Source organism: Anabas testudineus, chromosome 9, assembly GCF_900324465.2.
Source record: "Anabas testudineus chromosome 9, fAnaTes1.2, whole genome shotgun sequence".
NCBI lineage: Eukaryota > Metazoa > Chordata > Actinopteri > Anabantiformes > Anabantidae > Anabas > Anabas testudineus.
Window position 1 is genome coordinate 18,512,471 of NC_046618.1, and position 14,505 is coordinate 18,526,975.

The window sequence follows — 14,505 nt, forward strand, 5'->3', positions numbered from 1 at the left end:
CATTTTGTTCTGGTCCATTTCAGTAAAATGTTTTTGTCTTGCACAGAAACAGGACAAGACAATTTCTCCCTGATTCCTGACTAAATGATCAGTGTCTAAACACAATCACACCTTAACTGCTGAGTTGGTACGTCACAAATCTATTGATCTGTAGTCATTTTTAACAACATAGACAAACAATAGGTACATCTGATCACAAAATCCTTCCGTGTGCAGCGTTATTCTAGAGGAAATGGTCAAACAACACATTCTGTAATTTAACATGAAGGACTCGCTGCTGCTGACGAGTTCTTGGCCCTTAAACAGCAGCTACTCCAGAGAAGCTGCTCAGTTTCCATTAGATCAGACTGTGGTTGTAGGCTACTGGGTGGTCTCCAGGTGTAAATGTGTGTAACTGTGTGAGTGCTATTCTGAAAAAAGAGCTCACTGTTGCACTTGCAAGTAAATCTTTAAGATAAAGCCGCTAGAAATATCACTGTAAAGACACATAAAGACCATTTACTAATTTACTCAAATATCTACGGTACATTGAGCCTAACTGACCTTAAATTCATAGTTTCCACATCATTACATTTACAAAAGGAGTTTGGTCATCATCAGCCTCCATACTTGTTTATTATTACTAGAGGAACATGAGGAGGAGGTTACAGGTATCATTATCGGGCCTCGCAGAATCAATTTCAAACAGGAAGCAAATATAATTACGACGTGCACAGCTCCACACACTCGCAGCGCTTGTACTGGCAGTGAGCGGAGCCTTCATTTGTCTCAGGAGCCAAATTAATTTGACTTGATGTTTTTGAAGGAGCTAATTTGCAGGCTAATTAATCTAATCAGTCCGCTCCGTCTCACTCAAGAGGAGACACACACCTGTACACACACTGACATCTCAACATTGTTTGCACATGCGGAGTACCGAAATGTAAACAAGTACAAGTGCTGTTCGACCACACACACACACACACACACACACACACACACACACACACACACACACACACGTGCACGCACTGAACCACACTCCTCCCCCACAGAATCTTTGTCATCAACACTTGCAGCACGGCAAAGGGCAGCGGAAAGGTTACAAGCGTGAGTTAGTGGAAAGGTCGAGTTAAAGGTCCTGCTTTATTTTTCTTCTCTCTGTCCGTCATTTGCTGGGTAAGGAGCGCCTCCCAATGAGGGAGAGAGACAGAGAGAGATCAGCGGGGACAGGCAGAGCAAGAGGGGAAACGTTTAGTTGACCTTATTTTGATCTTTGCTTCTCAAAGAGGATTAATCCTTCAGTAATGGTATTTAAAGGATGTCATATTTGATTAAGAAAAGAGAGACATCAATGGACTAACTCCCCCTCCCCTTAAATTTCTAAATAATGCTGCAGAGTTCAAGCCACGAGGGATGCAGCCCTGCTTTGGTATTTTGTGACACAGTGAAAATGAAATGGTTTTGACAGGCAGAGGAGTTTCTAAAGTGATGGCGAAAATGCAGCAGGAAATCAAGCGGATCACAGTCACTGTGTGTCTGCGCAGCTCATCTTTGACTTTCTCTTTGCATTGCTGACTGGCTTCATACTAAGTGCTAGATTTGTCCTAATTTAACTCAGACGCAGAACTCTTGACATATTTTTACGGTTTACATTTTGATTTTCATCATGTTTTGAGCATTAGAGAAGTGATTTTCTCAGTCTGTCACAGTCTTTAGCAGCTGGTTTGCCTTGGGAATCCCATCTCTATTTGCTCTGCCTTCAGTAATCTCTGCTATTTGATTTTAGTTCAACTACATTTTTTGTTCTTACTCTGTGTCAACCAACATAAAACCAGTCCCCCCTGGACATGTCCATTTACAGGTTGTTTGTGGCATTCCCAGGCCATCTTAACTATATAAACACCTTTTGTTTTCTGTGCTTTTTTGTATTGTAAATGACTATTGCAGCTGAAAACAGCTGCTTTTTAAAGGAATATTTAGATAAATGTACCTATCAGCCTTATTATCAGCAAACATTAGTACTGTCTTCCAATTGCACGTTGTGTTTGCTAATGCAATTGTATTAATATAACAGAATAACTGATCATTAGAAAACCCTTTTGCAATGATGATAACACAGTTGAAGACATGTATCAGATCTCAGGTCTCATGAAAAGCGTGGTCATTCTTATGAGTCCAAATCTTTGACTGGTAGAGTGTGTGTACTGGATGTTTATTGTATAACTGAGATTAGCCACTACCCGTATGCAGCCATGCAGATAGTTCTAGTTTTATTTGACTTTTGAAATATTTATCTATGATATTTCTTCCCTTAACTCACCACAGTGGAGGTGAATGAAATTTTGTATTTGGTGCACAATATGAAAAATTACATTTAAAAAATTCAACATGAAATCAGAGTCTGTGTGTAAGTAACTTTCAGTAGGAGAATCCACAGAACATTCTTGTAAACTATTTTAATTGGGTAATTTATTTGATAGTCAATGTGTTGTAGAACAAATTCGTATAAAGTTTGCATTTGTTGTTTCTTCCAGAGTTCATCTGTGTCTCCGTCGGCCAGTTTTCGGACTGGTGAGAAACATCGGAGTTCGAGTGATTTCTCCTCTGACAGCAAGAAGCAGAAGACAGATGATAAGGAGTTGACCTCGACACGTTATGTGAGTGAGGATTTTAAAGTTCACCTTTTTTTTAGGTGAAGGTGAAATTGATATTTAAATTTGAATAGTTCTTTATTGAAGGATGGAACATGAATTATTTGGTTCTCTTGAATTGAGGCCAAATTCCCCAACATAATAATATATTATATGGTCTACGAGTAAACTAAGGATGCCTGGCATTACTTCCTAACCTCTTAGAGACAAACATGACTTCAATACGGTCTTAGCTGTGATTTGAGTCCAGTGTGTTGCAGTCTATGACTTGTTCTGCACCAATATGAAGTGCAGTTTTATCTATTATTGGAACAATAAGAAAGAGAGGGTGATTAAATCAGTTTATGGTCTTCTTTCAGAGTTTCATTTAAAGCCCTGATCCTATAATAACCCTGTTTCATTGCTACGTGCTTACTTTTATTTAATATCAAATTAATTAGATGTTGAATGAAGGCACTGATTGTCTGTGTTTCTATAGACAGCTAATGAAGGATGACTTTTCAAGTTGCTTCCTTTTGTGTGTCTCCGCCAGGAAAGTGATGGAGAGAAAAGCGATGACAACTTGGTGGTGGATGTCTCCAATGAGGTAGTTTACCAGCATGTCATCTCCCATGACACTTGATCAGAAAAATAAACCTTACACATCATCCTCATCTACGCTCACTCACTGCAGGATCCAGCGTCTCCTCGTGGAAGTCCTGCCCACTCTCCTCGGGAGAACGGATTGGACAAAAGCCGTCTACTGAAGAAGGATGCACCCCTGAGTCCCTCATCCATCGCCTCCTCCAGCAGCACACCTTCATCCAAGTCTAAAGAGATTAATTTGGTGAGTCATTTGGGTAATTATAGCTGTCTGATCTTCTTTTCTTCATAATTTCTCAGAGTAGTCTTCTATTTTAGGCGTTCAGAAAAATGTAAAAACGATTGAAAAAAGAGATCACTGGAGGTAATGTATAGAAGAAAATGAAGGTTTAGTGTTGAGATGGTGAGAAGATGATAAACTATAATTAAAATGCAAATAAATGGCGGCAAAATCCTGGCTGCACATGCAAAAAGTGTGTAATATGTTGAATAGGTTTCTATAATATCAATTTTATGAGTCATAAATTCAGTCAAAGTGTAAAGTATTGAATTATTTAGCTCTACTACTTTTAGAAATGATTATGTATTTTTAAGCTTTAAGTTGAATCCACAAAGTGTATCTGTTCCATTTGAAGTGTTTAGCGCAGTGTTTAAATCTTATGTGATTAAAATGTCTTTGCTTTTTTGTGTTGTAGAATGAGAAGTCTACAACACCAGTGTCCAAGTCCAGCACCCCCACATCCCGCTCTGATGCTCCGACCCCCAGCAACACTGCCACCCCAGGCCTGAGGTCTGCACCTGGTAAACCATCAGGCGTTGAGACGCTGGGTGAGAGTCACGTCACACTGTTCTAGAGCCAAAAAACCGTCTACGTACTCACAGATGTGGTAGAACTAACTCGTTAGCACCAAACTTCAGGATCAGATAGTGAGCTTCAGATGTCAGCAGCTGTTAAATTAAAAAGAGCTCATTACTGCAATAGTTGGTGCATTAAAGTAACTTGTGCAGAACTCACATGCAAATGTTCCCACATGTATCAGACAGTATTTTGTCTCCTAGCTCCTGGTCTCCGCACACCGCTGGCAGTGCCCTGCTCATACCCCGGGCCGTTTGGCATGGTTCCTCACCCGGGTATGAATGGAGAGCTGAGTGGAGTGGGAGCAGCTTACACAGGCCTTCACAACATCTCCCCACAGATGAGTGCGGTGGCTGCTGCCGCCGTGGCAGCTTATGGACGCACACAAGTGGTACCTGAACACTAAGAAATACATATATAATACTCTGTAACTAAAAGTTTATACCTAAAGTCTTAGTCATTATCCAATATTAACTTAGAGACTAGTTAAAAACAAAAAAACATGGCAAAAAATAGAGTGTAGCTTTGATTTGGTGACTGCAGGTCAAAAACATCTACTATATAAACTAAATTTAACTGAATAAACATTTAAAAACTCTTTCTATTCTGTGGGACATGAGACAGAAGTACATATAGCAGTATTTCATATGTGCTAGCTGTGACAGTTACAGTACCTACCATTGTTTTTTATTGTGTCCTCTCTCATGTTGTGTAGGTGGGATTTGATCCTCATCACCACATACGTGTCCCCGGCCTTCCACCCAACCTGTCGGGTATCCCTGGGGGAAAACCGTAGGTTTTATCTCCTCCTTCTCAAATTGCACAATTACTCTACAGAAGTCACAGAAGTTTGTAAAATCAAAATCGATTCTCTCTTGTTTGCTTGTACTTGACCCTGGATTTCTCACCTTTGGTTTTCTCACTCTGTTACTCCTTGTCATTCTCCTTTCCTCTCCTCCAGAGCCTACTCCTTTCATGTGAGCGCTGATGGACAAATGCAGCCTGTACCTTTTCCTCCGGATGCCCTGATAGGCCCTGGCATCCCGCGCCATGCACGACAAATCAATACGCTCACCCACGGGGAGGTGGTGTGTGCTGTCACCATCAGTAACCCGACGCGTCATGTCTACACAGGCGGCAAAGGCTGCGTCAAGGTGTGGGACATCAGTCACCCGGGCAACAAGACCCCAGTATCCCAGCTGGACTGTCTTGTGAGTGAACTACAATGACTATTAAATACATTATATATGGCTGAGTTAGAATGAAAAATCCTATTGCTGTACCTGCAGTTAATGCTGTATGGACTGGTACTTCTTAATGACGGTACTTGTGTGTGTCTATCACATAGAACAGAGACAACTACATCCGTTCCTGCCGACTACTTCCTGATGGACGGACTCTCATTGTCGGGGGCGAGGCGAGTACTTTGTCAATCTGGGATTTGGCCACACCAACTCCACGGATAAAAGCAGAGCTAACGTCGTCAGCACCTGCGTGTTATGCTCTGGCCATCAGTCCCGACTCAAAGGTCTGCTTTTCCTGCTGCTCCGACGGAAACATAGCTGTCTGGGATCTTCACAACCAGACTCTGGTTAGGTATGGAGATGGCAGTGTTGTGTGTGGGGGTGGGGATCACAGACAGGACAAAACAGGAGGAGTCAAAACTCAAATAGAATAGATTTCTTCTTTAGCGTTTGTAAGGGAAGAATACATAAAACAGTTTTTAAAACAGGTCAGGTAACAAACTGCTGGTTTTATTGTTCATTGTGCAGCTGTTTTTTTCACTGCTTAAAGATTTAAAAATGGAAGAAGAAAATTAAAAAACCCTTCAAATACAGTGACAGTTATTCCTTGTTGAATCTTGATTCTCTTGATCTCCTTCAGCCTGCACATTGCGCAATAATATACCACAGTATTACTGCCACTCTATGAATAATGTATTATCTGAAAACCTTTTGCAATAAACAGCAATATTGCAAAATACATACAGTGTATTGCTGTATTGATTATTTGCCCAACACATACCGGTACTATATGAGACAAGACATAAATATTCACAAATCATTTGATTTTTGGTTTCTCCCACCACGTTTTTCTGCAGACAGTTCCAGGGCCACACTGATGGGGCCAGTTGTATAGACATCTCCAATGATGGGACCAAGCTGTGGACAGGAGGTCTAGATAACACAGTCCGATCTTGGGACCTGAGAGAGGGACGGCAGCTGCAGCAGCATGACTTCACATCCCAGGTATAGAACAGAATGATTCACACATGCAGCCACACACACTGTTAGTTGCTTTAAAATACAATTATAACCTGTCTGGATCAATGTAGCAGTAGTGTGGAATTTCTTCACCAGCAGTTTACAGGTCTGACTTATGTGATCACAGGGTTCGGTTTTGCATAGTATTTTATATAATTGCTAAAGTAAACCGCACAGATTGATGATAATTGGGCATCACAGGACAACTTCCAACCATTTGCAGTTTGTATGATTACACTCTCAGGCTTTGATTTATTGCAGTAATTTCCAAGCTCAGTTCAGAACATTTAACCCACACTAAAGGCCAGACCGTGCTCTGGTTTTCTGTCCTGTCCTCAAATGCCTTTAATGCTAATAATATTGGCAGTTAGAATTTAGTTTTTTCCTGTTGAGGAGAAGAGCAGCAATAATAGACCATTACTGCAATTTTCCTGAAAAGACCTATTTCACAATATCAGCGTGCACAGGAGGAGGTGAGTGTGCATTAAAGAGGGCTCTGAGAGGGCAGGGCAGACAGGGGGAGACATGGCCAATAAACTGCTTCTGCTTTCCAATAATAGAAAAAAATATCTCTCCAAAAAGTGATTCACACCATGGGTTGGGCAGAGACATAAAAAAGGCTTTTGTATTTACCAGCCTCATCAAACCATTATGTGTATGGCCTCTATTCATTCTGGTCTTAATCATGGGAGAAAGATTTGGTAAATTTCATTCACCCACCTAATTTCATGATGTGTTATTGCCTTTTCCAACAGTCCTGCTGGCAGGATTGTTGCATACTTAATACAATTTTAGAAACTGAAACAGCCATCTGTTTCAACAGATTAGTATGACAGGGACTTAACTGTTTATGATGGTGTAGAAAAGCACACAGTTGATATTTGCCAACATTCAATATCTGTGCCCACCCCCACAAACAAGCACACTTTTCATAAACTGAAAAATTCCTAGAGTAGACTAATATAAGACATCATTGTGTATAAATTATGAGACCTATAACTACCATAACTGTTGGGTTTCCTTGCAGATCTTCTCACTGGGATACTGTCCAACGGGCGAGTGGCTGGCAGTAGGGATGGAGAACAGTAACGTAGAAGTGCTGCATGTCACTAAACCTGACAAGTACCAGCTTCACCTGCATGAAAGCTGTGTGCTTTCACTCAGATTTGCTCACTGTGGTAAGAATCGGCTAATATATTATTACAATTATGTCTTAAAGCATTTTTGAAAAGGCAGAAAGAAGGAAATTAATGCAAATAGCAGCGCTTGGCTTGTTAAACAAATGTCGATGATTAGCTTTAACATTACGTTAATTATTTATATATTATGCACTAGAGAAAATTGCAGTTTCTAGCACTGAAGGAAGGGAAATAGAACACACATGTGATTGTATACAAAAATTACACTGTAGATAGGTTTGAAAGGAAGACGTTATACTGCCATACATCAAACTGGACAGAGCCACAAGACTTAAAATCAATACCAATATGACAACACCGGACTGCTGGATCAAATGGAACTCACCAACATAGTTTGAGATGAAGTGTTAGCACAGAGCTTCATTGTGATGTTTAGGTTGTCATGATTTAACAGTAATGTTTGTCTAGTTCTAAACATCAGAAAACAAGTTTAGTTCTAAAATAAAATAACTTGACCTAAACTGTCAGTGTCTAGTCTTCTACAGTAGTTAGCTACTGGGATCTTATATATATCCCACCACCCTCCAGTGGGTAAAATGAGATGCTGGTGTAAAGTTGTTTGAGGATTTAGTTTAATCACCGTATTTCTTATAGGGAACTAAAGAGCCAGGAGACAAACCAAGACAAGCTTAATTTGAGCCAACTGTTGTGCCGGTTTCTTAACTGTCATTTTAATTTGCATCTGAACCTTGTTAGCAAATAATGAATCTAAGTGAATTTGTCGTATGTAAATATGTCCATTAGCTTCCATGCTTATTTGTGTCACTAATGTTTGCTGTTTCCTGCAGGGAAATGGTTTGTGAGCACTGGAAAAGACAATCTGCTCAATGCATGGAGAACCCCATATGGAGCCAGCATATTCCAGGTAAGTGTGGAAGGACATAGCTCACGAATGTAAGGATGGATAAGAGGCCAAATACAGCCTCACAGGTGGAAAGTTACAGATTTTATGGAAATAACTTTCTGCCCGATAAGCTTCTATGGGAAGACAATAAGTCTAAATTTAAAGTAATGTTTATTAAAGGCAGAAAAGGATAGTGAAAGTTTCTGAAACCTGCATAAAAACTTAAAAGTAAAAGTCAAGCAACTCAGGTTCTCAGAAAGAAAACACAAAGTTGTGATCGGAGCTAGATGTGTCACCGCCGTTTACTTTTAAGATGAACTGAATGGAGAAATAAATCATATCAAGACCTTTGTCACATGCATGGCCTTCATCCCTCTTTGCTTTTCCTCAGTCTCAAGCTCACTTTTTACATTTTCACTCATCGTTTATTCTCCTTGCAGTCAAAGGAGTCATCCTCGGTGCTGAGCTGCGACATCTCAATAGATGATAAGTACATTGTGACCGGCTCAGGAGATAAGAAAGCAACTGTGTACGAGGTCATCTACTAGGAGAGCTGCGGCCGCTCAACAACAAGGCCATCCCTCCATTCAAGCACTCCGCGATGTCTCCATCTCCTTATGTACAATTTCTAATGTGTATAAAATGGATTTGAATGGAACAAACCAAACATTTCTTTCTCGGACTGTGACCTTTTGACCGCCTGGCTGGTCATGGATCAAAACACGCAAGCAGAACCAAGCACAGAGATTTGTGTGTCTGTGTGTGTGTGTGTGTGTGTGTGGCTTTGTGTTGTTGTGAGGACGAGTGAATGTCAATATGCACTGAATCTGGAGTGGGTGCTGTTGTTGCAGCACTGGCCAGGTATCATTCCTGTATATAACACTTCTACGTAAGCCTCTGATACATTTGTTTTTCTCCAACGCAAGATTTTGTCATTGTCACATACTCGACAATACTTTGCCTTCACATGGATTAAAGTCTATGTAAGCTAGGGTGAAAAGGCTAAATTATTTCTGACCCACTTCAGACTATCTTTCTAGGAAACTTCCGGTTACAATAGAAGTAGGGTTACAGAAGTGTTAGTGTTAAGATCTCAGTAGAAAAGTGGGAGTAGTTTACATTTTCTTCCTAAAACACATGTATTTCTATTTGCTTAGATTTTGGCAGTGACTTTAGTTCATGTCCTTGCATACTGACTTTCTACATCATTGGGGTTAGGGTGAAGTGCGATGCTCCAAGGGATGCAGGATACCATTATACATTTTATAAAAGCAACTGTATAAGAGGCTTCATTTAGAAACAACAACCTGTGAATATTTGCATAACAATTGACTGTTTCTTCATTATGTTGAAATGCTTTTACTAATGTTAGGTCTCAAGGCAATATTTTCATATTTAATTTGTTCATTGCATCTAACTTTAACTTTTCTAGTAGTAATTCCAAATGAAAGAGAAAGAGTTTTTGTGCTTTTACTTTACTTTAATTTACTTTCTTCCAATTTGGTTCATATGTGCCACTCTTGCTCACTAACAGCCTGCTATCTTTTCATCCTAGTGTGGTTGCAGTGCGACCAGTTCTGACTCCAGGAAGTTACTGGAGCTGCAGTGTTTTTTAACCTTTGGTTATTTCCCCCTATTTCCACGCTGTATCCTAAGCTGAGCTAACAAGCTGCAGGCTATAGATGCATATCTAACTGATGAACATAAGAGTGGTCGACTTATTATCCTCTTCATGTGAATCTTCCTAGGAATTCCCAGATTTGAAAACATTCCTCTAAATGAAGTTTGTTACCTTTAGTATTTACTTTCTACCAGTGGTCCTTAAGTGTTTTTATGTATTTTTATGATTTTTATTTCAGAATTCAGCTGAGTGAGGTGTAAGTTCAGCCTGTCTGTGTGTGTATGTGTGAGATTGTGTGGTTTGTCCCTGTGGGCACTGAAGAAACAAACTAACAAGATTGCGCTCTGTGTCCTCACTGCGGACTGACCTTTGCACTTGGTTCTGTGCCCCCTCAGTTCAGCCTCCTCTGGATGCTCACTGGATTCTGTCAGATAGATTTCAGTAAAACTGTTTGATAGGTGTTGGGAGGTCAACCAGTTCTCCATTTCCTGCCTGGATTTTCTTTTAAGCCTTTTTGGGCATTTATTTGAAAAACAAGTGGTCAGCGATATGGTTGTGATATCTCTTGGATTTACTTCTTTAGGCTTGTAGAAATAACACAGTGCCTTTATTCAGCTACGCTTCGGGCTCCATTTCGTGTGTTCAGCTACATGAAAAACTGAAATGTGACGGACTATTCAGTTGGAGTGGTTTTTAGCAGCTTCTGTTTCCGATTATAAAACTTAAGGATCGATTGTATTGAAAAGATCAGTTATCAGCAAAGTAACAGTAGCCCAAATGACCCAGTTCAATTTGTATCACTTGTCTGTTCTCCACTTCGAAATAATCGAAACCAAACTTTTCTTTGTTTCACCTGCTTTGCTGAACACATGCACGTAAAATACACTATTGATGGCTACTGCTGTTTGGGTCTGATTGTTTGAAGCATGGTGCCGTTAGCCAGTTTTTTAAAGCTACAGTATATTATTCTTTGTTGTACTTTCAGTTTTGCTTTGAAAATGATTTCTTGATGATATTGCAGTTCTGTTACACATGACACATGTGACACTCATTGACAGGAAGATTAAAGTCTCTTCTAGATTCCATAACCACGCAAGCCCATTATTGGTTATCTACAGTCTTAACTTACTGTGTGCACCATCTTCTGGTTCAGTCCATAGCTCTTGTGGAATCCATAATATTCCATCAATGACCAGCTGTGTGAGCAGAATTAGAAATGTACAAACAGACCCGTACCACTATCACTATTTAATGCCAGACATGCATATTTTAGCTTTAACTTCCAATGTGAGACACACTGAGTTTAAAACAATGTTTGTTTAGATGGCAAATCAAGAAACTAGCACTAAACAGAGGGAGATTTCCAGTGGATCTGGCGTGTACAGGAATAATATTTCAGCTAATATAGCTCATCTCATACTGTGTGTACTGGACCATGTTATTGTCATGTGCTGTCCTGTAATTGCTATTAACATCTTTTGCCATTTGAAATAGATGATTTACACCCTATAAACTGTCTGATTGACCCGGTTTTCTTCTTTTCTGAGCCACTGACAGTAATGACTGTGTTAGAAAAGATGAAATTGACAAATACAACCAAAGAATTAATTAATGGTTCACCACACTGGTTTACTTTTTCAGCTATGAAGTGTTCAAGTATTAACTAATCTTTATGTTTCTCAGGACACCTTAAAGGTGATCTGATGAACTCAAGGTTCATCAGATCGTATTGTTTTTCTTTTTATTAATGCTTGATACTCTATTGAATTTTAGTTTTCTATTTTGCAAACAGACGGTTCAGAATTCATGCTACAGATTTACCAAAACATCTGTTTGCAAAACTCAATTGTATAGGCTATGACACATCTGTGCAAACATGTCAGAGTTAAAGCAACTGCAAATAACTGCTGTAAGAGCAAAGGGACATTGTGTAATGTAGTCGCATCTTTAGAGAAAAAGGTTCACCGGTTCAACACAGAAGAGGCCTCTCTTCCCTTTGTCGCAACTGACTTTTATGGCAACGAACTCATGATGATATTGGCTTGTTTTCACAGTGTCTACCTTGCCTCCTGTTTTTTTTAAATTAAAAACACATCCATGTTTGCTGCATTCAGCTCATCTTTCCAATTAAAATGATAATTCATTCACTTTACTCTCATTGACTGCTTTGCCATGCTGTGCTTTCTGATCCTCAAGGACATATAGCATCTGGTGGCACCTTCCTGCACTGTATCTAACACTCTGAAAGCTTCATCCCTATTAATAACGGAAAGAAAAAAGAAAATACAGCCGTACTCGTGCTCATGCTAAGAGTCGAATCTGAATGTTCCTCGTCTCATCTGATTGCTACAAGTTAGCTGGCTAACATGACCTGATACAGAAACTATGTAACATACAATAATGATGTGTAGAGCATTTAGCTTGACTGGATTCACGAGGGTATTATACATTTACTGTAAACATGTAATAACTCAACCTTAAGGTGAAACTTACTTGTTGCTAGATGAGCTTCTTTTCTTTGATACAAAATGCCTTTGCTCTCTTTTTTTCTAATCTGTGGTTGATTTTATTAAATTATTGTGTGAAGTATTTTGTCTGAGACTCTTTCCTTGTCATTTTGTTGTTTATTATTTAATTTTATGACTAATAATTTAATTACTTACAAGGAAAACACTAAACCAGTCTTTAGTTGCATTACAAAGTCATCTGAAAACAATGCATATTACAACATAGTACTGCAAGAGTGCATCTGTGCCCAGATGTTGAATACACATATGTTTGCATTAGCTTTTTCTCTAACTTCAACTGAGAAGCATTTTGCTAGTATCCTTCGACCTCTCACTGCTTGATCGGCTGGAGAAAATGACCTTGGTTTTTGTTGATAGTGTTACAGTCTGCAAGAATTTTCTGTATTTTTAAAGGTTATCCATGGCATTTGATCATTTGTTCAAAGTAGAAATGAAAAGTGTGGGTTTTGTGGACTAGTGACACAGGTTAACCTGCTGTCAGTCACAGTAGCTTCATTCCTTCTTTCAGAAAGGCATTAAAATGTTCATGACAGAACATTTGACTTGTCCACTTGTCCATTTCTAAGAATAAAAGCTTTAAAATAACCTTGAAGTTACGTACACCTATTTACTACTATTTGAGCACAGTTTTTTTAATTAGCAATTAAAAATCAACTTGATCCAGTTTTTACAAATTTTTAGCTTTTCCTTGTTTTTTCCATCTACTAAATCTTAGAAATGAGATTTAAGTGTTTTATGTACACTTCAGATTTGTATTTCCCTCTGATGAAGTTCTTTGTTGATTTGACTGTGTGACAATTAGTATTGATGCATGAGCCTGTTCCAGAAGCAGCCATGTAGGCCCAAGCTATGACACTACCTCCACCATGCCACTTAGATGAGCTTGTCCAATTTAGATCATGAGCTTTCTTGCTCTACATTATGACCTTTCCAGCAGTTCGGTTGAGGTTGCTCTCATAAGTCTATAAAACAGGGATTCCTTCACCTCTACTTTGTGGAGACTTAAACCATGTATTTCATTCGCTTGGTATTAAGAGAATAATAATGACTAAACACAAAAAACACAAGTATGGTGAGACAAACTTTTGTTCCCAAAGAAGCTTTAAATTTTGACTTGTAGTGTGTGGCCAGCATACTCCACATCCATATTAAGTGAGCTGTGAGAAACAAGCGTTTGAAGTGTTTTAGTGTGGCATTTTAGTGCAAGCTGACAGGTCAACGCTAGTTTCTGTCTAATCTCCCATTGTGAATGTGCTGTGTTCATACAGAGCACAGCGCTGGACTGCTGAAGTGGATTAAGTGATCTAAGTGAGGGCTGTGGAGGAGGACGCTCCACCATTACAGTGAATGATACTCCTGTTACAGCTCTCCAACCAGCTCTTCAAACTACCAAAAGTGGGAGAGAAGGAGGAAAGGTGGGGATGCAATGTGGGAATGAGCCACCCTACTTCAGCGTTTTATATTAAGAGCACTTATGGCTTGCAAATTGCCCACTTTCCTGACAGGCGTAGAAGTTTGATTAAACAAACACAATAGCAAGATGGCATTAGCTTCCATATGTTGCATCTCATTGCTGGTAGTTTCAGCTCACAGAGCTGCAAAGATTCATTTACTTCATAGCAAGACAGCACATGTGGATGTTAAAAGTGTGTATGCTCGTGACCACAGCTGTCACAATTTTTATCCTTCCAAAAACCCTCATGACCATGTTGGTGACCTCACAGTCTGTTGGCATAATGTTTGCAAAGTGCCACTTTACAGAACCATTACAATACTCTGCTAACTTCAGAATCACTCTTAATTAATTCACTGTTTCAGAGGACTGACAGCACACTCTGGAAGAGGATTATGGATGCGACAGAGTGAATAATTACCGCAGTTCAAAACAAGTGCTGTATGTGAAGCTTTTCTTTAGAACACAAAAGCACTGAACAAGAGTCTAAAGCCATGTTAGTGGCTCTGCGAGGCTATACTTAGG

At 39.5% G+C, this 14,505-nt stretch overlaps 1 protein-coding gene across 3 annotated transcripts in view; it reads left to right on the forward strand.

The window, feature by feature from the left end:
* The window catches only part of LOC113150550 (transducin-like enhancer protein 4), a 31,491-nt gene extending 18,918 nt beyond the window's left edge, over positions 1 to 12,573 (forward strand). For all 3 annotated transcript variants that reach the window (XM_026343103.1, XM_026343104.1, XM_026343105.1), the window contains exons 9-20: positions 2,517 to 2,639; positions 3,166 to 3,219; positions 3,307 to 3,459; positions 3,911 to 4,043; positions 4,275 to 4,462; positions 4,787 to 4,863; positions 5,033 to 5,282; positions 5,420 to 5,667; positions 6,173 to 6,320; positions 7,363 to 7,513; positions 8,323 to 8,399; positions 8,819 to 12,573. In XM_026343103.1, the coding sequence (XP_026198888.1) occupies positions 2,517 to 2,639; positions 3,166 to 3,219; positions 3,307 to 3,459; positions 3,911 to 4,043; positions 4,275 to 4,462; positions 4,787 to 4,863; positions 5,033 to 5,282; positions 5,420 to 5,667; positions 6,173 to 6,320; positions 7,363 to 7,513; positions 8,323 to 8,399; positions 8,819 to 8,926 (1,710 nt within the window). In that variant the 3' untranslated portion in view covers positions 8,927 to 12,573. The remainder of the gene's footprint in view (positions 1 to 2,516; positions 2,640 to 3,165; positions 3,220 to 3,306; positions 3,460 to 3,910; positions 4,044 to 4,274; positions 4,463 to 4,786; positions 4,864 to 5,032; positions 5,283 to 5,419; positions 5,668 to 6,172; positions 6,321 to 7,362; positions 7,514 to 8,322; positions 8,400 to 8,818) is intronic.
* Positions 12,574 to 14,505: the final 1,932 nt, after the last annotated feature.